The 25,338-nt window shown below is 41.6% G+C and overlaps 1 protein-coding gene across 3 annotated transcripts in view; it reads left to right on the top strand.

Annotated features, from left to right (window-relative positions):
• The window catches only part of gstcd (glutathione S-transferase, C-terminal domain containing), a 43,511-nt gene extending 19,281 nt beyond the window's left edge, over positions 1–24,230 (top strand). Inside the window, exons 5-11 of one of the 3 annotated variants that reach the window (XR_003749420.1) lie at positions 8,996–9,111; positions 9,308–9,352; positions 11,000–11,128; positions 17,230–17,363; positions 18,809–18,835; positions 20,296–20,365; positions 23,906–23,973. Coding sequence is in view for 2 of the 3 variants with exons in the window: in XM_028975147.1 (XP_028830980.1) it covers positions 8,996–9,111; positions 9,308–9,352; positions 11,000–11,128; positions 17,230–17,363; positions 18,805–18,835; positions 20,296–20,365; positions 23,906–24,054 (674 nt within the window). In the remaining variant the exon portion in view is untranslated. Of the gene's footprint in view, positions 1–8,995; positions 9,112–9,307; positions 9,353–10,999; positions 11,129–17,229; positions 17,364–18,804; positions 18,836–20,295; positions 20,366–23,905 lie in introns of all 3 variants that reach the window. The other 2 variants (XM_028975147.1, XM_028975148.1) reach the window with 2 other exon arrangements.
• Positions 24,231–25,338: the final 1,108 nt, after the last annotated feature.

Below are 25,338 nucleotides of genomic sequence, written 5' to 3'. Positions count from 1 at the left end.
AACCCACTGCAGCACACTGCTCGCCCCCAGATCATCATTACGCTTCATCACAGATGCTGCGCGAATGAGATCGTGCTCCTAATGCAAGGCATCCCGAAGATGCTTGTGCATATGTGATTTGGGTCTCTGTGGGTCGCTGCCACTGGCTACCTGCTTTGTCCCCCTGCTCATGAGTGACAGGTGCAGTGTGGGTGGAAAAAGGTGTTGATTGTATAGAGGCTCCATATGGACAGGAATAACACAGTTTTGTTTAGTCCAACTTTCTTTTTCATAACCACAATGTTTGAGCCACAACATTAAAAGTCTCATCCTCATGAATCCAGATTGTCTCTGACCCATCGAGATGTGGACTTTACAAGATCTCTGATACCCGTTAGCAGCAGATCCTTTAAGTCATTTACAGTAAGGTCCCACAAAAGGACATTGTCACAATTCAAATTGTGCTTTTAAGTTCTTTTAACACTTTTAGACATATAATAATAATAAGGTGAATGAAATGCAGGTGGATACCCCAATGGTAGCCCGGATTTCGGACTAACAAAGCGACTTCAGCATGTCCGGCTGAAGACCTACACTGTCTTCAAGAAAGGGCAGAGTCGGCTTTTCCTACTGAAGCATCTCAGGTTGTTCAATGTGTGTAGGAAAATGCTGACTTAGTTCTATTGTGTAGTAGAGAGTGCGCTGAAGACGGCTGATCCCAACAGGCTGAACATGCTGTTCAAAATGGCTGGTTCTGTCCTGGGTGAATGCTCAGTATCATGGACAATCCCTCTCACCCCATGCACGCCTCCCTGATGGACCATCAGAGCACAAGCAGCAAAAGACTCATCGCCCTTAAATGCAGAACTGAGCACTACAGCAAATCCTTCTTACCAGTGGCAATAAGACAGTTCAATTGGGACTTTGCAATTATACCCTCCTGCATACTACTGAATGTTGGCTTTTTATTCATCACAATATCATCACAACCTCTCTCTCTGTAGATATGGCACGACACAGTCACATTTTCTGCTGCTACCTCTCTCTCTATTTATGGCAACACTGTCACTTTTTTCAAATAACTTGATCCAATTAATGTCCAATTACTATTCTTGTCATAGTTATTTATTATTTGTTACTGTGTTATTTATTTATTTTTTAAAATGAAGGTTATATTTTTCTTTTTCTTTGCACTATTACTACTGTTCCGTTCTTATTTTTTCTTGTTGCTTTGAGCATGCATTTAGGACAAAAGAATTTTGACAGTTTTCCATGGCCCAGTTCTGATGTTCACACGGCTTCAGCATGGTGTTCACAGGTCTCAGCATGGTGACTTTGACCAGTCTGCAGCCACACAGCAAGATGTGCTGCACTGCATGTTCTGACAGCTTTTAATTGTGGCCAAAGTTTTATGGATTTTAGATGCAGTATCTGTTCTGTAGGATCACTTTGCACGTGCATCAGTGAGCCTTGGGTGGCCATGACCTTATCACTAACCCCTGCGTGCCGGTGGTTGTCCATGTTAAAATTCTTGTTAGAGATGTAGTTTGATTGCGAATGCACAATACATCCGACATTCATAGATATCATTGTTGAGTGAAACCAGTCTGATGGCAACTAGGATGAGAAATGATCACAGAAATGGATCTTTCTGTGTTTTACTGTGTTAAAGTCTTCACTGGTTGAATGTTGTGTTTCATATTTGTGATGTGGCACAGACAGTAGTCACATAACAAACGGAATCTTAGAAGACAATCCAAAAGGTGGTACTAGAGCGCAATGTGTAAAAGGACTGAAAGACTTAACAACAGTTTTGTTATATTTAAATTAAGAACGAAGGGGGAAAACAACAACTATTATTATTCCCTCTTATTGTGTAGTACTGTTTGTGAGTATGCGTATAATTTATTAATGAATAATGTTTTTCATCTATAGACACTTTTAGCTATATGTTACCGCTTCATTATATTGGGACTCTTCTACATCACAGTTTGTGGTCACAGCTTTTATTTACTGTTGCTAACGTAGATGAGATGGTTGAGCGCAAATGACCAGAACGACCCCCTCTGCATCCTTAACAAGTTATGCAAAGGGACATCACTAATGGGGTCAGAGGTTATAATAATTCCAAGGGAAACGTCAAAATGGGTTATTAGCAGCATGCAGGCTAAAGGGGACAAAATGGGACTATTCCTAGTGATGGCTGGGTCACCACTGGTCAGAGTGTTGTAACGGTCAGAGCTCAGATACCTTGGCTGCCACAGAAACAGCTCTGCATTATTTCCAGCCGTCCATGACAAGCAAAAGCTGCTTTGGAAATGAACTCAGAGGACCAGTTAGACTAAAATAGCTCGCAGCCCTGGGGCTTCTGTTTCTTTCCACTTCTTGACTGTAGAACAATGAAATTAGTTCAATTCATTTCCCCAGCATCTTGCAAGTAACACATTTTCATTGCTAGTGTGTGGGTAATGGGTTGTAAATCTGTTCAACAGGTGCTGTAGGATGGGAAAAAAAATATTTGCGTGCAACGCAGACTAACTCGGCTACATAAAGTGCGAACAGGGGACATGGGCAGAGCAAAAATGACATTTAAGGCAAACAAAATCCGTAGACGTCTAGAATACATACAGCGCTAAACTAGTGAAATCAATAGTGAAGCTGCAAAGTTATAAAAGTTAAGGATGGTATGAATGTGAAGAGTGTGTAGAGTCCTTCACAATGCTGGTGGCTTTCTGGATGTAACAAGGATTTTTTTCAGCTGTCATCACTACCTTGCTGGATGATGCAGTATAGTTCCCAAACCAGACAGAGATGCAGCTGGTCAGAATGCTCTCAATAGTCCCTCTATACAAGGTGGTGTGGATGGGTGGTTGGAGATGGACTTTTTCTCAGCCTCCGATTGGGGGAAAAAAAATGGGGAAGTAAAGGCGCTGCTGGGATTTCATGGCTAATGAGCTAGTGTTGAGATGCCAGGAGAGGTTCTCCTCTAGGTGAACACGGAGGAACTTCTTTACAATCTCCACACAAGATCTGTTGATGTTCAGTGGTCCACTCCATTCTCTTCTGAAATAAAAAATAATCTCTTTTGTTTTGTCCACATTCAGAAACCGATTGTTGACCTTTCACCGGTCTGTCAGTCGGTGCACCTCCTCTCTGTACGCTGCCTCATCATTCTTGCTGATGAGACCCACGATTTTTCCTCACGTCCACCGTAGTTAGACACGATCACTGGGAGGAGGGTTGGAAATCCTTGCAGTCACATTACTCTGTGTGTCCAATCGTGAATTCAGTGCATCCACAATTGCTGCTGAATATATGCCAAATCATAGGTGTTTGATAAGAGATCTTTGCACTTTTGGACTAGTTTTAGAGGTTCTGAAAAGGGGGAAAAAAAAGGATCTGTTTTCAGAGACTACAATCTGTAGCCACGACTTTTAATTGGGTTTAAACCCTCATCTCCCTCTCTGCCAAAAACAGTCTTAAGCCCAACGGTGACTTAATCAGTGTGTGATTAATTGCAGAGTTCTGTACAGGAGACATGCATGCCACGCTGTCGGCTCTGATGATAGATGAGGCGTTTCGGCGACCCTGCGCTATTTCAAAGAGCCGCTGACACATCTGGACACAGGCTCACCACGATCACAGGCGCTTCTATTCCCGCTAATTGCTGACTTTTTTTACCCCAACTTTATAGCTAAAACCAAGCACAGAATGAAAAATAGGCCTTTGTGATGGATCGGTTGGTATGTGCATATTAATATTAATGTAATTACTCATAATGAGTGAAAATAAACTGACTATGATGTTAGTGTTTTTCAGCATTGTGGTCAAAGCCGAGATGGAGCCTCGTTTGCCGTGTGAAATCCTGAGTGTAATTCCGACACAGCGTAATGTGTCAGAAGTTGGCGCAGCCATTAATCTGGCCTGTGAAGTGTGTGTGAAGGGTTGCTGTGAGGCTGGCGAGCTGTAAATTGCGGGGTGTAGTGAGGCTGAAATTGCAGTGTTGGAGGTAGCAAGTACGCACGCACACACACACACACACACACACACACACACACTCACATGTCTACATAGCTTTTTGTCCCATTTCACCTGGCAGGTCCGAGCCTGAATATCATGGTGAGTCAAAGGTAGGAATTTGCGTTTACCAGAAACTCCTCCCCCTGCTGCCTGATCGGAGGGTTTGGTATTTTCTCAGCTGCCATACACAGATTGTAAATACCCACAAGCAAATCCACATAAAAATATGGCATGACAGTAATTAAGCGTCTTTGTGCTGTCCTCGGTAACACATTTTCTCTTTGTCATCACACTCATGAGCCTGTGTGTTCAGAGGAAAATCTCAAGTCTTTAGAAACATTTTGAGGGGCTCTCTGTCACTTCCACATTTCAGGGATACTACAACAGTAGCCCTAAAGTATCTAATATGAGATGCAGGAGGAGATGTAACAAACCCAGGTAAATGCAACACAGACACAGTGGCCATAGACATTATATGTCCCATAATTCAATGCACATGCACTATTGTCTTCTACATAAAGTGATGGTTTATATACTCATAAACTAAAAGAACATTTTGATAAGAGTTTGTGACTATTGCTACAATAGCAGATGCATGTTGGTGCAGTGGTAAAACGGCAGCTAATTAAGCGCCTGTGCTTGTTTTTCGGACCGTTCAGGGCTCGCCAGAGTGCTGCTGTTCTGAATGTTTTTTTGATCAGGTGGTCCGCCAGCGTGGGCCAATGCTGCCTGTGAAGCGTGAACGTTGGCCGACAGCGAGCGGGGAGGATCAATATTCCCCATTGTGCCCTGTTGTTCTTTCTTCTCCCAACCGCTCCTCTGCGTGTCTGTTCTCATGTCTGGCCTGCAATTAATTAGGTTTTATGAGGAAATGAGCAAAACAGAAGGGTGAGCCTGGGAGACCGAGCTGTGTGATGAAATGCCATGCCCCCTCGCGCTGCAGCTGTTCCAGCGAGGCGGCGGCCGGCTGGACGTTGAGATGCCTGTGGATAATGTGGTTGTGACATTCTCAACATCGGGGACATCATAGCGTGACTCAAGTGCGAAATGAATCCCTCATCGCGCAGGCCGGGCTCAGCGCTGCACCCTGCAGGCCTCCAGGCGTCTGGCGTGGTACGGCTCTGCTCCAGCTCCCCGCGGTTTTTAACTTCTCAAACTGCACTGGCTCAGTTCGAATCGTTAGGTTTGTGCCACAAAAGACCATTTCTGACTGTGTGGTCCGGATCCCAGGTAGAAAATGTTTTTCTGCTTTACAGCACATCATACTGCACCCCGGTAGCTGTAGTCTCTTCTTGGGTAACGTTGTACTGAGCTGGGACCAGCAGGCACGTCTGGACCCCTGATGCCTTCCTGTTCCATCGTTTCCCAAATGTATTATTGAATTGTTTTGACTAAAAATTTGTAATAACCAGACTAGGGGTGTTTAAAAATATCACAACCACTATATTTTACATGGTGATATTGTATCAATACAGGGACATCAAATATTTTGATATAAAAAAATATGCCGTTGGCTCATTCCTCAACAAACACCATAACTCTTAAATATTTTCTTTTCAATCTTATCCATTTTATCTTAACGTTTTTGGTGTCCGCTAGTTTTGTGTGTTAAAATGACAATTCAGTTAAAATACAGTTCTGAGTTAATGTTGTTTTGGCTGAATTATTAATGCAATATGATCCACCCAGATTGTACACAGCATCTTGTATATCAGCTCAGTTTTTATATTTTCTGTAAACTGTAGAATATCACAAAATGTACAGTATCACAATATATTGTGATATAATCGTATCGTAACCCATGTATCTTGACGTGAAAGTGAAGTGATTGTGATTGTGAAACACAGCACACGGTGACTCAACAAAATCCTCTGCATTCAACAGTTACCCTTGGTGAGCAGTGGGCAGCCATGACAGGCGCCCAGGGAGCAGTGTGTGGGGACGGTGCTTTGCTCAGGGGCTCCTTCTTATTACGGGCCTGCGTCCTTAACCGATAGGCCACCACTGCCCACCACTATCTGCGTATCATATCGTGAGATCCTTGCCAATACACACCCCTTAACTAGACTGTACACAAATAATATAACCATAATTGATATATGCAACCCAGGCTAATTCGCTGCTGATCAGAGGTGAATTTTCAAGTCTTGTTTCAAGGTTTCTTCTGGATTTTGCTTGAGAATTTTTCCCTTGCCAATGTTTTTTGGATTAAACAGGATGATGAGAGAAAAAATCTCTGCAAAATGTGGTCTCTAACCCATCCCCTGAGATTTGCTCAGAGGCACCTTGGTGGTTTGGAATTTGAACCGGCAACCTTCTGATTACGGGTCCACTTACTTTGCTAGGCCTCGACTGCCCATCGGGACACTGCAGCACAGCACATGGTGCTCACAACTAAATGTGTCCTCTGCTTTTATCCATCACCCTTGGTGAGCAGTGGGCAGCCATGACAGGTGCCCGGGGAGCAGTGTGTGGGGACGGTACACACATTTCTGACATTTGAAGATCATATAAGGTACAGTAGCAAGCATACCACATTGTTCCCTGGAAAAGGGCCTTGTTTTTATGGTTGGATAAGGTTTATGTTTACTCACTTTATTTCCGTAATTTCTGATTTTTGCTTGAGACATTGCCCTTGCCAGTGTTTCTTGGGTTAAACAGGATGATTTCTGGATGATATTTGATTCTGTTATTTCTGATTAGTTTAGGGCAAAGAACTCTTCCACATATGACCTTCAGGCAGGAATGAGAGGCAAAAGTATGTGAAAAATGCCATTTAAAGTAATCCAGCTACTGGAGTCATACTCGTCATGGTTTTTCTAGTAGTTAGGCGACCCCTGCATGTCCCCTGCAGGAATCAGACGAGAATTTAGCTCTTTCTGTTTCCCAGCAGTGTGCAGTTTGGCGCTCTTAGTGTAACAGGTGGCATCCAGGCTGTATGGTGCCTGCAGAACGGCTGTCTGGAGCCATCCTTCATTTGGGCTCCAGGCCTCGTGTCAGTTTACGGTGTAGGTCGGTGTGCAGCGACTGTGAATAGTTTCATTGTTTCTGTGTGAGGATAGAGAAGTGTGTTTTTTTTTTCACCTGCTCAGGTCTGTCAACTCTCATCTGTCAACCCATGACTAAAGCAGGATTTAGTCATTTTCTGTTTGTCTGAATGAAGTGCACAGAGTGGAATTTAAATTGGTGATTAGGACAAGCTGAGTGTGTTTTGAGCCCCTTTGGTGGATTTTGAATAAATTACTGAATTGACAGTTGGAGCATTGATTATGCAAGATAAGTGGCTGCTTTAAGTGTGATTAGTTGTGGCTGAAGTGCTGCACTGCAGCGTGGGATTGCATCTGGCTGAGCCGACCCTCGGGCCTGAGAGGCCAGAGACACTGAGTGCAAACAAACAGGAAGTGTGGGAAGCATTCATCACTCCACCACTGTTAGAGTTCGACTTGATTACACACTTGTCTTTGGAACTCACTTCTGGTGGAGCTTTGAACAGAATGAAGAGATATGTCACAAAATATAAAAAAAAAAGTGAAAGTGAAGTGATTGTCACTGTGAAACACTGCAGCACAGCACACGGTGACTCAACAAAATCCTCTGCATTCAACAGTTACCCTTAGTGAGCAGTTGGCAGCCATGACAGGCGCCCGGGGAGCAGCGTGTGGGGACGGTACTTCGCTCAGTGGCACCTTGGCGACTCGGGATTCGAACCAGCAACCTTCTAATTCCGTTTCCTTACCCACTAGTTTGCTTGTTTCTTTCTTTCTTTATCACACTTTATCACTTTCAATTAATTAGATACTTTATGTGCTTTATAATGCTTAATGTAATGTGTAATATTATTTTTTAGATAGCATTAGTTACCTTGATCAAAAGACATAATCATAATCTGTGGTGTCGTGTAAACTTCCTGTTTAATCGTTATGGGTTGTCTGTTTATTTAGTGGCAGGTTTGATTAATCGTCAAAATGATGATCTATAGATGAAAAACTGTATTAAAAATAAACTGTACTAATCTGCTGTAGTTATTTACATTTACAGCATTTGGCAGACGCTTTTATCCAGAGCGACTTACATAAGTGCTTTAAAAATCCATCAATGAAATTCCTCGTTTGGTTCATTATAGATACAGTTCGTTTAACAACTCAATTTTTATGTTTTTTTTTACATAAATATTGAAAGTGTATGTAGAGCTCTTTTTAGTCCAAATATGTTCTAAACAGGAAGGTTTTTAGTTTGTGCTTGAAGATCTTTAATGACTCTGCTATTCAGACATTGAGAAGGTCATTCCACCATCTAGGAGACAAGACAGAGAAGATTCTAGATGAATGCTTTCCTAGTACCTTGAGAGATGGTACTTATTTACAGTGTTATCAAAGAGAGTTTTTCAACCTTGCAGCACGGGGCAGATTAGCAGATTAACAATCGCAAAGTTCCCCTGACATGAAATTTTCACTTCGTGAGATTATTTAACATTACTACGAGTTCGCCCAGCCTTTCTGTGGTCCTGCAGAAATGGCGATAGGTGCAAAGGGTGCTTTGGCCATTCTGCTTCACCGTTCAGAGAGTGGAAGCTCAGACGGCTGGATATTGAATTTGTCCCCTGATGTAATCACAAGGGGAATTGTTTTATTCTGGAAAAACTCAGACACTACTTCCTGTCTGCGCCAAACATTGTGGTTGGTGAACGTTGTTAATGACCTGATTTCCGCGAATGCCTCCTATAGGCCGCTCTCCTCCTCATTAGCATTTAAAGCTACAGACACAGAAGCGGCGCGTCCTGGGGAACTCTCATTGTGGGACTGGATCAAAGTGGCTGTAATTCTGCACCATGGCTGAATTTCTGAAAGAGACTTCATATACAGTATTAGGGGACGACTAAGACCGATATAAAAATGTTCATGTCAGGGGACCTTTTAGTGACTGTGAGTGTGTTGGCACCCCTGCTGAAATAAAACGGAAGTAGAAGGCTTCTCTAAATGCTATCTGTGTTCTGCAGGGAGAATGTCAGACGTCCGTGCCACGCGCAAACGTCAGCAGCTCAACAATTTGGTCGCCATGGTGACTGCGATGGCACGCCCAGGGCAGACAGTGGTGGATTTCTGCAGTGGAGGGGTAAAGTATCATTTAGCCCTTTTCATGACAGACCATTTTTTGTCAGTATACCGAGGTGTTCGTGTCTGTATGCCACTATATCAATCCACATGCAGCATCTTGTCTGTGTGTGCGTGTGTGTGCGCGTGCGCGTGTGCGTGTGTGTGCGCGTGTGTGTGCGCGTGTGCGTGCGCGTGTGCGTGTGTGTGTTTTTCAGGGCCATGTTGGGATTGTTCTGGCTCACATGCTGCCTGAGTGTCAGGTAAAGGTTCAGTGCATGTGATATCTCAGTACTGTTTATTTGCATTTTGGTGAATTAAACGGTTATTAAGATTTGTAGAAATTAATCCTGTTGATTGCTTTGGCAGTTAAATTGATTAAATAAATGCAGCCAATGAATGTTTCCTGTCCCAGACACCTTGCAGGATACACTTATGGACCAAAGGCATAGCTATCTATCAAAAGGTTCTATAAGGGCAGGTGTAATAACTCACAATGCATCAGGGGCGGAGTCATGCTAAGCTGTAGCTCCAGGGTGTCACTGAGCCATCATTTATGCCCTGGCCAAAACATCCTAAACACAGAATTGTTAACTGTTTCATTACCACAGAACTTTTCATACATTTTCAGCCCAAAAAATATGTAGATGGTGTTTTGATACAAACTTTTAAATGTTGCTACTATTACAGCAACCGAAAATCAGTTACTCTGTCCCAAGCACAAGCACCCTTTTCCGTTTAAGTTATAGTGAAAGTGAAGTGATTGTCATTGTGAAACACCACAGCACAGCACACGGTGACACAACAAAATGTGTCCTCTGCTTGTAACCCTTGGTGAGCAGTGGGCAGCCATGACAGGTGCCCGGGGAGCAGTGTGTGCTTTGCTCAGTGGCACCTGAGTGGCTGCCCCTTGAGTTCTTGAGTTCAGATGCTGTGTGTGTGTTTTTTATGGCATTTAAATGACCCTTTTCAGCCCTATGACCTTTGAAGTTCTACAACAACATTCGCATGACTTTCTTAATTTGTCTGTGAGTGGGACACAGAGCATCATGGTTCTTCTGAAAAAACTTCAAGCTTGATGCGTGGGTTGAGACAAGTGCAGCTATCTGTACTTGAGCAGGGTCTCTTCAAGTTTACATCATGACTGACAAATAACCACCATGGGGCAGTGGTGGCCTGGCAGTTAAGGAAGCGGCTCCCTAATCAGAAGGTTGCTGGTTTGAATCCTGATCTCCCAAGGTACCACTGAGGTTCCACTGAGCAAAGCACCATCTCCACACACTGCTCCATCAGTGTGTGGGGTGGTAGTGGCCTAGTGGGTAACACACTCGCCACACTCGCCCACATCCCACTTACTACCATTGTGTCCCTGAGCAAGACACTTTACCCTAAGTTGCTCCAGGGGGACTGTCCCTGTAACTACTGACTGTAAGTCGCTCTGGATAAGGGCGTCTGATAAATGCCATAAATGTAAATGTAATGTAAATGCTCCCCGGGTGCCTGTCATGGCTTCCCACTGCTCACTCAGGGTGATGGGTTAAATTTCACTGTGTTTACCATGTGCTGTGCTGCGTATCACATGTGACAATCACTTCACTTTGACTTTTGATAACCCCTGCTGATTCTGCCAACATGGCCTACACACTGGTGTCAGATGTAATGACAGTATCAAATAATGAGCCCCATCAAATCTGCTTCTGATCATACCTGCATTTTAAACACTTGCCATGTTCCTGACAAAGGTCCCATCTTCTGTCAGCTTCTGGCTAAAAGCCTTGTGGCAGGGTTCTTGTGGTGATGGTTAGGTCCAGTTCATACATGCATCAGGTCTTATTCTGCTTTACCTGGGCTTCTGTAAAATTCAGTTTATATTTTTGCTCCGCTAAGGTTCCAGCACTTTTGGGTTTCAGGTCATCCTCATTGAGAATAAGGAGGAGTCTCTGGTCAGGGCCAAGGAGAGAAGTGCCAAGATTGGCTTGAACAATATTTCCTTCATTCAGGCCAATCTGGACTATTACACTGGACCCTTCCACTTTGGGGTGAGTGGCTTTTTGTTAGTTTCTGTGACTTTTATATATATGTTCAGAAAGGTCTAAATGAGAAAAGGGAAATTTTTTATCTCTATTTATCTTAAATTTTTCCCCTTTTCTCATTTAGACCTTTCTGAACAAATACAATGACACCCTTCATCATGATTTTTTTTTTCTTCATTCAAATGTACTTTATTATATTAAGTAAACTATTATAATTATAAGTACAGTGGTAACGGAAAGTATTCAGACCCCTTATATTTTTAACTCTTTGTTAGATTGCAGCCATTTACCAAAATCATTTAAGTGAATTTTTTTCCTCATTAATGTACACAGAGATCTACATATTTACAGAAAAACACAAAATTATTGACAGTTTTGCAGATTTATTACCAAAAAAAACCTGAAATATCACATGGTGCTAAGTATTCAGACCCTTGGCTCAGTATTTAGTAGAAACAACATTTTGATCTAATACAGTCTTTTTGGGAAAGATGCAGTTTTTTCACACCTGGATTTGGGGATCCTCCGCCATTCCTCTTTGCAGATCCTCTCCAGTTCTGACAGGTTGGATGGTAAATGTTGGTGGACAACCATTTTCAATTGGGTTTAAGTCAGGGCTCTGGCTGTGTGGGTCATTGTCTTTTTGGAAGGTAAACCTTCGGCTCAGAGCACTCTGGACAAGGTTGAAGTCCAGGATATCCCTGTAATTGGCCGCATTCATCTTTCCCTCGATTGCAAACAGTTGTCCTGTCACTACAGCTACAAAACAGCCACCCAGCATGAAGCTTATACTGGCACTGTATTGGACAGATGATGAGCAGTGCCTGGTTTTCTCCACACATACCACTTAGAATTAAGGCCATAAAGATCTACCTTGGTCTCATCAGACCAGAGAATCTTATTTCTCACCATCATGGAGTCCTTCAGGTGTTTTTTTTTAATCAAACTCCATGCGGGCTTTCATGTGTCTTGAAGTGAGGAGCTTCCCTCAGGCCACTCTGCTATGAAGCCCCGACTGGTGGAGGGCTGCAGGGATGGTTTACTTTCTACAACTTTCTGCCTTCTCCCGAATGCACATCTGGAGCTCAGCCACAGTGATCATTGGTTTCTTCTCTCACCTATGCTCTTCTCCCATGATAGCTTAGTTTGGCTGGACAACCAGCTCTAGGAAGGGTTTTGTTTGTCCGAAACATCTTGAATTTAAGGATTATGGAGGCCACTCCTGTGCTTAGGAACCTTAAGTGCAGCAGAAATGTTTTTGTAACCTTGGCCAGATCTGTGCCTTGCCACAATTTTGAAAAATAGGAGGGGATCTGAATACTTTCCGTACCCACTGAATATTGTATCTTTTTTTCTATAGACTTTTAATCTGATTTCAGTCCTTTCCTGCCAAATATATATATATAACATAGAATTCTTACAGAATTTACAGAATACAGAAACCCAAAAATATGTCCCCCAGTTTTGTCTGAAGTATTGTCTGTTTGCTGTTCTGTATGAATATTATGCCAATGGTTAATTACCTTTGGGTAGGCCCAGAACAAATGATGGTGGTTTGCTGAATTCCTCCAGTATCTGGTCAGGTGTGATGAATAGTTTTACAGATGCATTTCCAGCCAAACATTCTCCATGGGGTTGAAATAAATATCGTCCTTTGTGTATCAATTTTTTTTGTCCAAATGTCCTCTGGGATCTGACTGTGTCTTTACCTCTCCCTTTCCCATTTTGTTTAATTTTTGGAATTTTAAAATTACCTTAAGACCTGTATGTGCATAATTTCTTGTGAAATATTCTTTGTCTGTTTTTGTAAGGATCTATAATGACTCTTCATTTATTTATGCAGCCCAGACACAGCTGTAGGCGAGGATCAGCTGAAAAATGAAAAATGCAGGTCGCTGTTTCTAGTGTCTGCGCTCTCGTGTAACCCATCCATCTTTACCTCAAGTGTCTGCCTGCTTCCATTTAGCAGGCCCACCTGCAAGTCTCCAGACTCCAACTTTACAGATATGAAGAATGGACGTTTTTCTGAATCGCTGCATAAATATGTTTACTACCTGGGCTCATTACTCCTAAAAATTTTCATTGGACATACGGAGATTAACAGTCCACTCAGTAGAAGCAGGTTGAACCTGGACAGCGCTTGGATAAGAGATCTGGTTGGAGAGGTTTTTTGCTGCTGAAGGGGTGTTGGTGAAAAACTGGCAACATAATAAGCCTACATGGAATTGGTGAAAACTTGTTGAAATTAACGTAATTGTGGTATCCTCAGAGTAGCACACTTAATGGATAATTATTTTTTTTGGACTTGTGTGTCAATTTTGAAGCCTCTCCACAGGTCAGATGTAAGGGAGAGACAATGGAGTGGATGTTCTGCTCGGTTTCTCTCTATATTTGCTCCAATAAGTGAATTTGGCAGCAGGGATTTGTTACCACTGACAGTAAGTTGTAATAATGTGTTTTGTGCACCCTGAGGGGGAAATGGTTGCGTTGTCGCCGACTGCTTTTTCATGAAGCGAGGCCCTGGTCAGTATGGAAAAGGCATTATGGGTGTGAAATAGCTCATTTTAGCTTTTAACTTATCCTGGCCGTGGCAGAAGATACGGCCGAGCAGCCTTCGCTGCTGTGCTTGGCTGTTTTGTGCTGATGATAAATGGCTGCACTCTGTGTGTGTTTGTGTGTGTGTGTGTGTGTGTAGCCCACACTGGGCTGAGAGGCGCTCGTCTTGGCTCCAGGAGAGGAATGGAAGTCTCCTGAGCGCCGAGTCGTGGGCGTTCTGGGCTCCACTGCGCCCTCACACACACACACACACACACACACACTCTGAACATTGCAGAGGTGTTGGGCACACGCCAACCAGATAATGCGGGTTGGTGGGTGGACAAGCTTCAGTCTGTATTAGTATGGAACAGAATCAGGTCTCCACATGGTTTTAGTATTAAAAGGTACTGAATCCCTTTATTAAAAATGAAGGCCCTTAAAGACAACATCTCAATCACCACTTTACAAGGCATTACATTTTGTAGCATGCATTTTTGATAAGGTATTTAACCTAGACATACAGAGGCATGACACAATAGAAATGACATGAATTAACATTTTTTAATTAATTAACACAGGTAGATTATTATTGCAGTTACATGGAAATATTGTATGTAAAATTGTATCAATGTTATACAAAGATCCAAATTAGAGAAAAGGAGAAAGAATGAAGGAAAGAAAAAGTAAGGAGCCGAACTCTAGAGATGGATCCTGGAACTTAGAGAAGCAGAGGGGAAAGGAGAAATGAGGGGTCGTGAAGAGAACCTCCTCAATGACGTCTGAACACCTCCTTTATACAGAACATTGGGCTCCCAAAAAGGTTGCCACAGACCAATCAGATTGTCTTTTGATGTGTCTGCTTTGAATTCAGTGGTCACCCATCCTCTCCTGTCTTGCCACTTAAGGCCATTTGTTGACATTTGTGAGGCCATAGCTTGGAGATAAAGTGGGGGTCTTCATTAACACGGAAGCTCCCATTTTACAATATGTTACACTTGGCTAGTGACCGATGAAAGTCTGTTGTCATTTATAGTAAAAGAGCTCTTGTGGTACATATAACTGAAAAGAATGTCATGTTAGATTGCGCTGCACATAACAGTTTGTTTTGTATGGGGCTGAGTAGCTGCTGACCAGTTTTGGAGATGCCATATTGAGCATATTATTTGCAACCATGATTTACATTTATATTTACATTTACAGCGTTTATCAGACGCCCTTATCCAGAGCGACTTACAATCAGTAGTTACAGGGACAGTCCCCCCATGGAGCAACTCAGGGTTAAGTGTCTTGCTCAGGAACACAATGGTCGTAAGTGGGATTTGAACCTGGGTCTTCTGGTTCATAGACGAATGTGTTACCCACTAGGCTACTGCAATTTTTGTATGGCCTCGTTGGAAAGTTAGAAAAGCATGCAGAATCCACACTGCTTTTCTGAAACCTTGTGTGTAGACAGAGTGGTTCTCGGACGAACAGATGTGTCAGGGCTTCGGGATTCATACGTGCATCCTGAGGTGTGTGTTTCTGCGTATGTGTTTTTATTTGTTATAGTGGGGACAGTCTGACTGTTTTTGGCTGTAGTCCCATTGCTAATGTGTCCTAATTACAGTTCTGTCAACTGTATTTTACCTTGTTGCTGAGGCACTCGCACTGGAAGGGTTTGTGCAGGTGTCTTCTAGAGAATGATTGTACAGCTAAACCAATATTGAACGCTGCGGTTCAGCATGGCCGGCAGGCCAAGTGAGGATCGTTCATGCTGATGGTGGCGTTAACAGCAGCAGTTCAGATCTAGCTTCAGGTACGTCCTGTGGGCATAAGTATTTATTTTCCACTTTGACTGGTAAGCACACTGAGGACAAAAGGTCCATGCTTCAGCAGCTGCAGCAGCATCAGCAAGTTGCAGAATCTTGGTGTAGGAGTTGGATTTTTTTTTATACCAATGGTGTGTGTGTGTGTGTGTGTGTGTCTGTATATATGTATGTATATCTTTTTAACAATCATACAATGTGATTCCCTGTACATTTTTTTACATTCTGTCTCTTACAGTTGAATTGTATCTATAATGAAAATTACAGACCTCTATCATAATTTTAAGGTGGACAACTTGCACAATTGGTGGCTGCCAAATACTTTTTCTTTTTGGCCCCACTGTGTTAATATGTGTGAGTGTGTGTGTGTGTGTATGTGTATGTGCTTAGAGGATAATATTGTAATATTGTAGTGTAATATTTCATTTATAATTGTAGATGCAAGAATGTTATCTCTAAAAGTACACATAGAAAATCATTTATTTAATATATATCGAATTATTTAATAATGTAACTCTTTTATTTGTGATGTTGTCTTGAACTGTACCCTTCAGCTTGCATATACAGCATTGTAAAAGTGATTTACACTTCACACCATGATCACAAGAAAAAAAATCTTTTTTTATTTTTGCTGCTTTAATTCTATCTGTTTGGCCTTTGGGCTGCAGACTGTTGTGAGGGGAAATATAGACATGATTCATGAAAAGTATGATTGAGCAGAAAGAAGAAGAAAATCTTCTCAGGTGTCTGTGAAACTGTAGTAACAAAATACCAAATCTAAATCAGAAGCAGCGTCTGTTTGGTGTTGTGCTCCGTGCCAACGATTTTTTTCTCTCTTACAAACATTTCTAACTAATACAAAGTCACTGTTCACCTTTATCTGTGTATCGGTATCTGAGCGAGTTCAGATTAAAGTGGATGGCTGGTTCACCTTACCCCCAAACCCATTCCCGAGCTGAGGCTCGGGATTTAAATAAGTCTTTGAAGCATTAATCCTGTTGCATCTCACTTACAAAGCCTGTGCCAAAACCAAGAGACATTATGAGATGCGGAAGAACTTCAAAGGAACCGGCAATGATCTGGACAAATGAAATCGGGCGTAGGAGTTTGTGAGTGTTGTACTTTGTGAGCCAAATAGCTTTTCGAATAAAACCAACTCAGAATAAATCCTCACGTAAGTAGACATTAAGTGACAATTCTTCAGAGTTCAGCATATCAAGTGCTCCACAAGAGCTGTCTGAGACACCACGGCAAGGTTAGAACAAGTTTCCTGTCTGCGCAGGGCAGCCAGCAGCCATGTCCCCTACAACTGAATGACGAGTTCCTGGAGGGTGCTAATCCTAGAATTTAGCTTTTCTCCCTCTCACGAAACACTTCTGCATTTTCTGTGAGCTTTTTTAAGCTACACTTTCAAACACTTGAGCCACATCTTGGTGTGTACGTCTCTTTTTATTATTATTAGCTACCTAGGAAATAGAAATCTAATCACACACCTGGGTGATGTAGTAGATGCAATTTCTGTGAAAGCACTTTATTATGTAACATCATATACATTTCACAGAATAATATTCTTTGCCTCAACCAACTGCCTTAATTTCTGCATTGGTAATGTAATGTCAGCAGGCTGCATCACAGATCTTGTGATTTCGACCTCATTTCACCCTAATCTGACTGTGTGTGTGGTGGGGTTGTTATGCTGCGCGTATTTAACAGATTATCACATTTGAATCTTATTTCTGATTATGTGTGACATGTGACCCTCAGGTGGCCCTGCACGCGTGTGGCGTAGCTACAGACATGGTGGTGGATCGCTGCATTCAGGCCCGTGCAGCGTTTGTGGTCAGCCCGTGCTGCTATGGATTTATCCAGAACACGCTCAAGTTCAACTTTCCAAGGAGGTGTGTGTGCGTGTGTGTGTTCTCTCTTCTTGCTCGCATGTCTGTAGCTTTATCTTCTGGTGATTCCTCCTGTAATCCTCAGAGGCTGCTATTTGATATCTCAGTGTTCAGTGGTTGGTGTTAAGACTGCAATTTAATCCTTGTGGGGAATTTGGCCTGGAGGCGCACTCGACGGAGGGTGGGAGGAGGGGAGGGCTGTTTTTCCAGTCGTGTTGTCTTAACCACCATGGAAACATGCTGATGACTGACTGGCGTCTTAGGTGGCATGAATGCAACTTGTAGAAAAAGGAAATCCGTTGACAGACAAGCATGTCATCAGAATGTGCATTTAATCATGCCTCAGTGTAAAAGGCGCTGTAAAAAAGCGCTGAATGGGGCGGGACTGACTGTCTCCGTTTAGGAACGACTTGACAACATTTCTTCCCCCCTCCTCACTCCACAGTTCTTCAAATTATACACTGACAAGCTGAGTGCAGACCTCTGGCCCTTTCAGTGATGTGATGATGATGATTAGTTTGTTTCGGGCCATGCTGCTCACATGCTGCTGAACTTGGGTTCCATTCTGTATAAGCAGTGGTAGAGTCTGACTGAAGCCCAGGTGCCGACACGGGGCTGCACCAGCCATTTATTTGTACCACCTTATCTGGCGCCACATCACATTTTCTCATCTGGAGTAGCGCCTGCTATGAAAGGTCCCCACATTCGCAAGCACGTACGAATGTCCAAATAGCCTGGCATCACAATTGATCCGTTAGAGACTTCCAAAGGGGTCACAAAGATGGCCAATTCATCATGTTTCTTGTCTGTAAGAGTAGCCTACATGGTAGCTTATCATGGCAGTACTCATTTGACAACCTTAATTGTGTAGGGGAAGCATGTAAGGCACTTCTTCACAGCACTCTTTACTATTGGAAGGGAACTCATGGAGGACATTTAAATTAGGACCATTATAAATGCGTTTTATATGGCATCAAATCATGCTTATCCACTGTGAAATTATCCCCTGTATTTAACCATCACCATTTTGTGATCAGTGAGCAGCCAGGAAAGGTGCCCGGGGAGCAGTGTAGGGACGGTACCTTGTTGAAGGGGACCTCAGTGGCACCTTACCGGTTTCCAGGATTCCAGCGAGGTGATTAATTTCTGAAGTGTTTTACCTAAATTCCGCATATGCATACCATGGAGCAGTGGTGGTGGGCAGAAGGTTGCCGGTTCGAATCCCGATCCGCCAAAGGTGCTACTGAGGTGCCACTGAGCAAAGCACGTTCCCCACAAACTGTTCCCCAGACGCCTGTCTTGGCTGCCCACTGCTCACTCAGGGTGATGGTAGAGGACACATTTTGTTGTGTCACCGTGTGCTGTGCTGCAGTGTATCACAATGACAATCATTCACCTTCACTTTCAAACTAACCATTTTTTTCCCCGTATTTCCTCAATGCAGCCAGAAGTTTTTTGAAACGCTGAGTTTTAAGGTATGGAATGTTCACACCTCACACTTCCTTTATTACCACATGTAAGGGAGGTGCTTAACAATGATAGGATTTGGTGTCCTATCATGCTTTCAAGTTTACAGTACTATGCCATTGAGCATTTAGTATTCTAATGTGCTATCAAGCTGTTCAGCTAGGCTGTAAGGTTTGTATGTTTTTTGCTTCCTGTTGTGCTTTTACTTGTGATATGATTTTTTTTGTTACTCTTTACCTCATAAGTAGCACCCACAGTGAACATTGAATTCCTGAGAAGAAATCACAGGAAGCACTGTCAGTGCAGCAGGGTCTCCAGAGATTACCCCTTTTTTTTGTAGAGTAGAGAGGATGGATGCTGAAGGGCCCATTACCTCCTTGATAAATACACCTCACCTGGCTCCGAGTAGAATATATTGTTTTACTTCTCCAGACTTATGAAAGAGTGGAAGAAGCAGAGATATAAACAAACATGGCCCCGCTGAAATATGTTCCTCTGGCTGCTTTCCAGGGGATGTGCTTTTTTTTTTTTTCAGGGCAGCCCCAGATTCCCAGCCTTATCTCTCCCCGCTCAGACATTGCCATGAACTGAGCTGAGGTTACACCCAGCCCTAACCATGACAAATCACCCGAGATTCCATTAAACTGGCCACTAACGTGTGAAAGGAATCTTTTCCTAATATAACACTTTTCCTCAGTTTAGTATCAGTCTCAGTGACTGCATAAAATTCCATACACATTTATTTAGTAATCATAATATATTTATGTAGCTATAACTTATTTATAATTTATATTGTTGATATTAACAACGCAAATGTTTCTGTAATTGAAAAAAAAAAACTGTTATTAGTCTGTATTTCAGCAGTCAGATCTCATATCTGCTTCAGCAGTTTGAAAGATGCATTTAAATGACGTACTGTAAAAAGCCATATCAGCAGTGAGTGTGTTGTAGATTATCAGGCATCACACTCTGGAGTGCAGTTATTCTGTACCAAGATGGGGGCAGACCTTGATGGCCGAGGCATCCGATTGCTGCCACAACTATGCTTTTTTTGCCCTCGAGAAACAAGTGGTTTTCCTTAGAAAACTCTTCCCACATTTTTAATGCTGAAACTTGGAAGAGACGGTTAAAGCAAGGAAGTGACATCATAATGTCAATGAGAAGAACATAAAACTTTTAGTGCCTAAAGTGACTAAATGCATGTATTTTGTTGTAACTAAATAGAAAAATATACATAAAATATACATAAAATATAAATAACTAAATAGAAAAATATACATTAGACCTGAGTGAAGAGTGTTCAAAAAACGCCCAGGCTGATCACTTGAATACGTTCTTAGCCAGTCCCTGAATGTTGAACTTGTTTGGGATGAAATGGATGGCTGTATCTGTTACAATGAGTCAGGTTTGTTTCTCTGTGGCAGCCTAAAGAAATTGATTTTAAACAGCAATTTTCTTCTTGCCTCAGGAACATATGATCTTGTGTCGGTTTGCAGACCAGACTGCAGTCCAGCTGCCCCCAGAGCGCCGTTTAATAGGTAAAAAGTTACTTCTTCCAAACTCACAGCTTTTTACTATTACCTTCATTACTCATCGCTCAGCTCTGTGTGGCTAGAAATGATCAGTGCTCATAAGCACCATAAATACTCTAAATGTGATTATGCATTTTTCAGCATTTGCTGTAACAATTATTCTTGTTTAAATGCAACCTTTGAAACTTATTTTACTTGATCGCCATATATAAATAAGCAATACATGAGGACAGTCACAAGACTGTTACATGCATCACAACAGTTAAGATAAGATAAGATAGACCTTTATCTACACTATCTGAAGGAGGTTTTAATAATGTTGCTTGTAAGATTGACATTTCTAGTCTCATAACTCTGGAGTTACAACAAAAAGCTTTGTCTGTTACGCAAACATACATATTTTTCAGAATATAAAAATGAGAGTGTTTTGACTAAATTCTAATGGAAATTCTAGTGGATCATCTATTAATAATGATGTGGGTGGTGAGGTGAATGAGTTTCCTCTTGTTAATTGGAATATAATTATTTTGCCACTGCACAACACATCTTTAAGGTCATTTTAATTCCGGCACTTCAAGTATGTCAATAGTGCACCAATCCTGCCGCAAAGCATGCTGGGTGAGCTGCAGTGCCACTGACCGCCAGCCTTCATTATTTCTCTTATCAGATAATAGGATAAGGAGAGAGTGAGGACATGAATGTGACTGCAGATGTGTTCTCTGTTGATTTTTCCATCAAAACCAAGCGCCTCTCTGCACCCGAGAATCTCCCTGAAGTCTCATCGCTCTGAGCCCTGCAGATAGCAATCAGATTTTCTTGGCATTCCTGCTACCTCTTTCACATTTTTGTTGAATTGACTCTCTATTATCTGTCTGGCAAACACATGCCAAAGCCTCTGGTGGCTGTCAGGGCTGCGCTTGGGCTCACATCTGTTTTCTGAGACAGAGGGCCCTAACCTGAATGCATCACTGTAGAAGATAATGGAAAACCTTAACATTTGTTTTAGGAGAGTGTTTGTATTGATTTGAACTGGCAATGAGAGGTGAATCAGGAATGTATGAGGAGATGATGGATTTCAGAGGAGTATTTAAATGTGTAATGAACCTCTGGGTCCAGTGTGGTATTGATTTTAACCAATAAAAATGACAGATCAGTACCATAGACAGCTCCCATGCATCGATTCTCACCAAGGTTAAAGTGATAAGAAGACAATTTGAGAAACGTCATCTTTCCAAAACTGACATAAATAAGTCCAAAACTGATGTAAATAAGTCATGTTCTCAACTTGAAGCAAAATTTTAAAGAACCTGCTGTATATGAAAAGGAAGAAGATGAGTTGCATCAGTAATAACTGGAGAAAGCATTACACATAAAACAAAGTGAAAAGTGAACAGAGTGAAAGACAGAATGTGAAAAAATCCAAAAAATCGAATTGAATGGTTTTAAAGAATTTATTTGTGTAAAGTTGTAGAAAATAAGAATGTGCCAATAGCTAGAGTTCACCTGAATATTTTGTAATGTGACCTTGGTTGCGAGTGACAGAGGAAGCGGAACCATAATCAGAACGTTGCCCTTTCGAATCCATACCAAAAAACTCCATACTGAATTAGTCTAATTCTTTGTGTGAAATGTGTTAGAATTTATGGCTCATTGCCTAAGTTATGGTGCCATTGTTTTAAAAAGCTGGATGTTGGTATAGCTCCCCCGCTAACACTTCCTTCTTCACACCGCTGTGTGGGGGGTTTTTCACCCTCCAGACACAAGGAATAGAATGCTCTCTGTTTTAAAATACAATGCATATTACATTTGGGGGATTGTGAAAATGTTTCTCCAGTTTTATTTAGAAACAAACATATCTGCTTCCTAGCAGCCAACTTTGTGTACCAGAAGACCCCCCCATTTTTCAAAAGATGGCCCACCAATTGGTCTGTGTTCAGAGCCATCAATACCAATAGGTTTCTACAAAGGAGCTGTTCCATAAATATTGCAGCAGACAAGACAAATAAGATTTCAGTCTTAAAATAAGTATATGTATATACTTTACAGCGATCTTTTCTGAAACACAAAGATGTAAGTTTAAAAAAATAAACTCAACTTAAACTGTTAAAAAATGAAACACTCACAAAAAAAAAAAAAAATTGGATCACGTAATGCTTAGTGAATTTTTCTTCCTATTTTATCACTTTATCTTGCTTCCTATCCAGATTTTGTATTATAATGTGTTGTTTTTGTTTATTAGGCGGGTTTATTCCCTAGACTCTTTTGAAGGGCCATCAAACCAGCCCTATTTTAAAACACTGTCTTGAAAATATATATGAAAATATAAATGTGTAAAATGTATTATTTTTTTGGCGAGATAATCACTCCGCTGACTAGCAAAATGGTATCTGTGATGGTATCTGTGAAATTCATGCATCTGTTTTTCAATCTTCCCAAAGGGAAACTTTTTAATGGTGTGTCCCTTGAAAGTGAGTGACACTGGCTAATGCTGTGGAATTGCTGATAAGTAAAATAGGAGACCTGGTGTTTTTTTTGTTTTTTTTTAGCACAGTAGACTGGCCTGTATTGGCGAAGGTGATGACACAACTTGACCGTGTATCACGCACATGACCCTACATGAAAAAGACCTGATTTTGTTTTTCTTTATTACATTTCCCTTAAAAGTAAATGTAAATGTAAAACTTCGATCATAGTTTTCACTATGTGTGCACAAAACATTCTACTGGGGCATATTGATGGATTTAACTGTGAATTACAAGACTTGCGTGGTTCATATTATGTGGACTTAGATCATTTGTCCCGGACGAGCGTCAACTTCGGTGAATAAAGGATCATGGCCAGTGCTTGGTGTTAAAATTGTGGTCTTTTACAGGTCAGATGCAGGTTTGGTGCAAAAATAACAAACAAATGACACACCACATTTTAAAACAGTGTTTTTGTACCTCCACAACTCTCATTACTATGGAATATTGAATCTGAAAGCTTTCATCGGGACGTCATACGTCTGCGAATTCTGCTATGCTGGTTACACATCATTCCGAGATACAGATGCGAAGTGTAATGACCCCGAATGTTGTAAGAGCTCGTTGTGTCAAGATATTGCGACAACTGTAGGAGATTCTGCGAGTCTGTTTTTTTGTTTTGACAAACACAAACAAGCCACACCTATGAGCGACCTCGGTGTTGCAGTGTCAAATTATTTTAAAAGCGTACAGTATGATTTCCTGGATTTTTTTTATTTTACATTCTGTCCTTCACAGTTGAAGTGTACCTATCATCTTTTTAAGTGGGACAACTTGCACAACCGGTGGCTGTAGGGACAGTGGTGGCCTAGTGGGGAAGAAAGCCACCCCCATAATCAGAAGGTTGTCAGGGTGCCACTGAGCAAAACATCACCCCCCACACACTGCTCCCCGGGCGCCTGTCATGGCTGCCCACTGCTCACCAAGGGTGATGGTTAAAAGCAGAGGACACATCTCGTTGTGTCACTGTGTGCTGTGCTGCAGTGTTTCACAATGAAAATCACTTGACTTTCACTTCTTAAAGGTAAGAGCTGTATGGGGCTAGTGGACCTGGATCGTTGCTGGGCTGCAGAGGCTCTGGGCTACTCGGTGAACGTGATCACAATGGAGCCTGAGAGCTGCTCGCCCAAGAACAACATGTTAGTGGGCAAGCCACTAACGCAGAAGAGCTGAAGCTGGGAATTAGAGTTCTATTTCTACTGCAGGTCATGTAAATGTGAACGTTCTGTACATTCTCTCCTGCCTGTTTTAATTCTGTGGTGGTCATTTTAGCTTGGTGCAGGTGTGTGGTGGTGTTAGTGTTTCTGCACTATATTTAGAAAGTTTTGTTTTTTTAAATAAAGATTAAATTGGATGGATATAAAGTGAACCAATCAATTTTACAAATGTAAAATATTTGCTTTTATTCATACGTTATTTGATTAAAGTCATTTTTGGCAACCATGTTTCAAGTCTGTTTTTAAAGACAGTCACCTCCATTTTTAATGTGTCCAGCCACATGAATAATTGATTAACACTGGGCAGTTTTGAAGGTCACAGCAGGGCACTGAGCCTTACTATTACAGGTGGAGGATGCGCTGCGAGGAGCATCCATTCAACCAGTTACATAGATGCAAAACCCACTTTTCCATATTCTCTGAGCAAATCCTGTCTGGAATTAAATGTTGTTTTTTTTTTTTTGTTTTTTTTTTAAACTGTATTAGTAGATACCAGTGCTAGACTCGCCAATACTGAAATTCCTGAAATAAACTCTTTGACAAACAGATTTTTTGTAATGTTTCATAAACCATATGAATATAATATGAACTAGTCCAATCAAAATTGAGCTACAAGAAGGCATTCATTTATTTACTTTTCAAATTTAAATATAGTACAGGCTAAAAGTTTAGGGACACCTCATTCAATGTTTTTTTTATTTTCTCACTGAAGGCATCAAAACTATGAATGAACACATGTGGAGTTATGTACTTAACAAAAAGTGGAGACCTGACCTCCACAGTCACCGGACCTGAACCCAATCGAGATGGTTTGGGGTGAGCTGGACCTCAGAGTGAAGGTAAAGGGGCCAACAAGTGCTAAACACCTCTGGGAACTCCTTCAAGACTGTTGGAAAACCATTTCAGGTGACGACCTCTTGAAGCTCATCGAGAGAATGCCAAGAGTGTTCAAAGCAGGAATCAGGAAAACATGTTTTCAAGTATGTAACTCCACGTGTTCATTCATAGTTTTGATGCCTTCAGTGAGACTCTACCATGAAAATAAAGAAAACACATTGAATGAGAAGGGGTGTCCAAACTTTTGGCCTGTACTGTATATATACATATATACTATATATACTTTAAAAAATAATTATAATGTGTACACCTCAGTTTAGTTATTGATTATACCGATTTAATAAAATAAAAAAAAAAACAGAATAACCGTAACATCATTATTTTCCAATAATGTTATATACAA

This window comes from Denticeps clupeoides, chromosome 4 (genome assembly GCF_900700375.1).
Source record: "Denticeps clupeoides chromosome 4, fDenClu1.1, whole genome shotgun sequence".
NCBI classification, from domain to species: Eukaryota; Metazoa; Chordata; class Actinopteri; order Clupeiformes; family Denticipitidae; genus Denticeps; species Denticeps clupeoides.
Note: the sequence above shows the minus strand (reverse complement) of the source record. Positions and strands in the feature narration are given on the sequence as shown.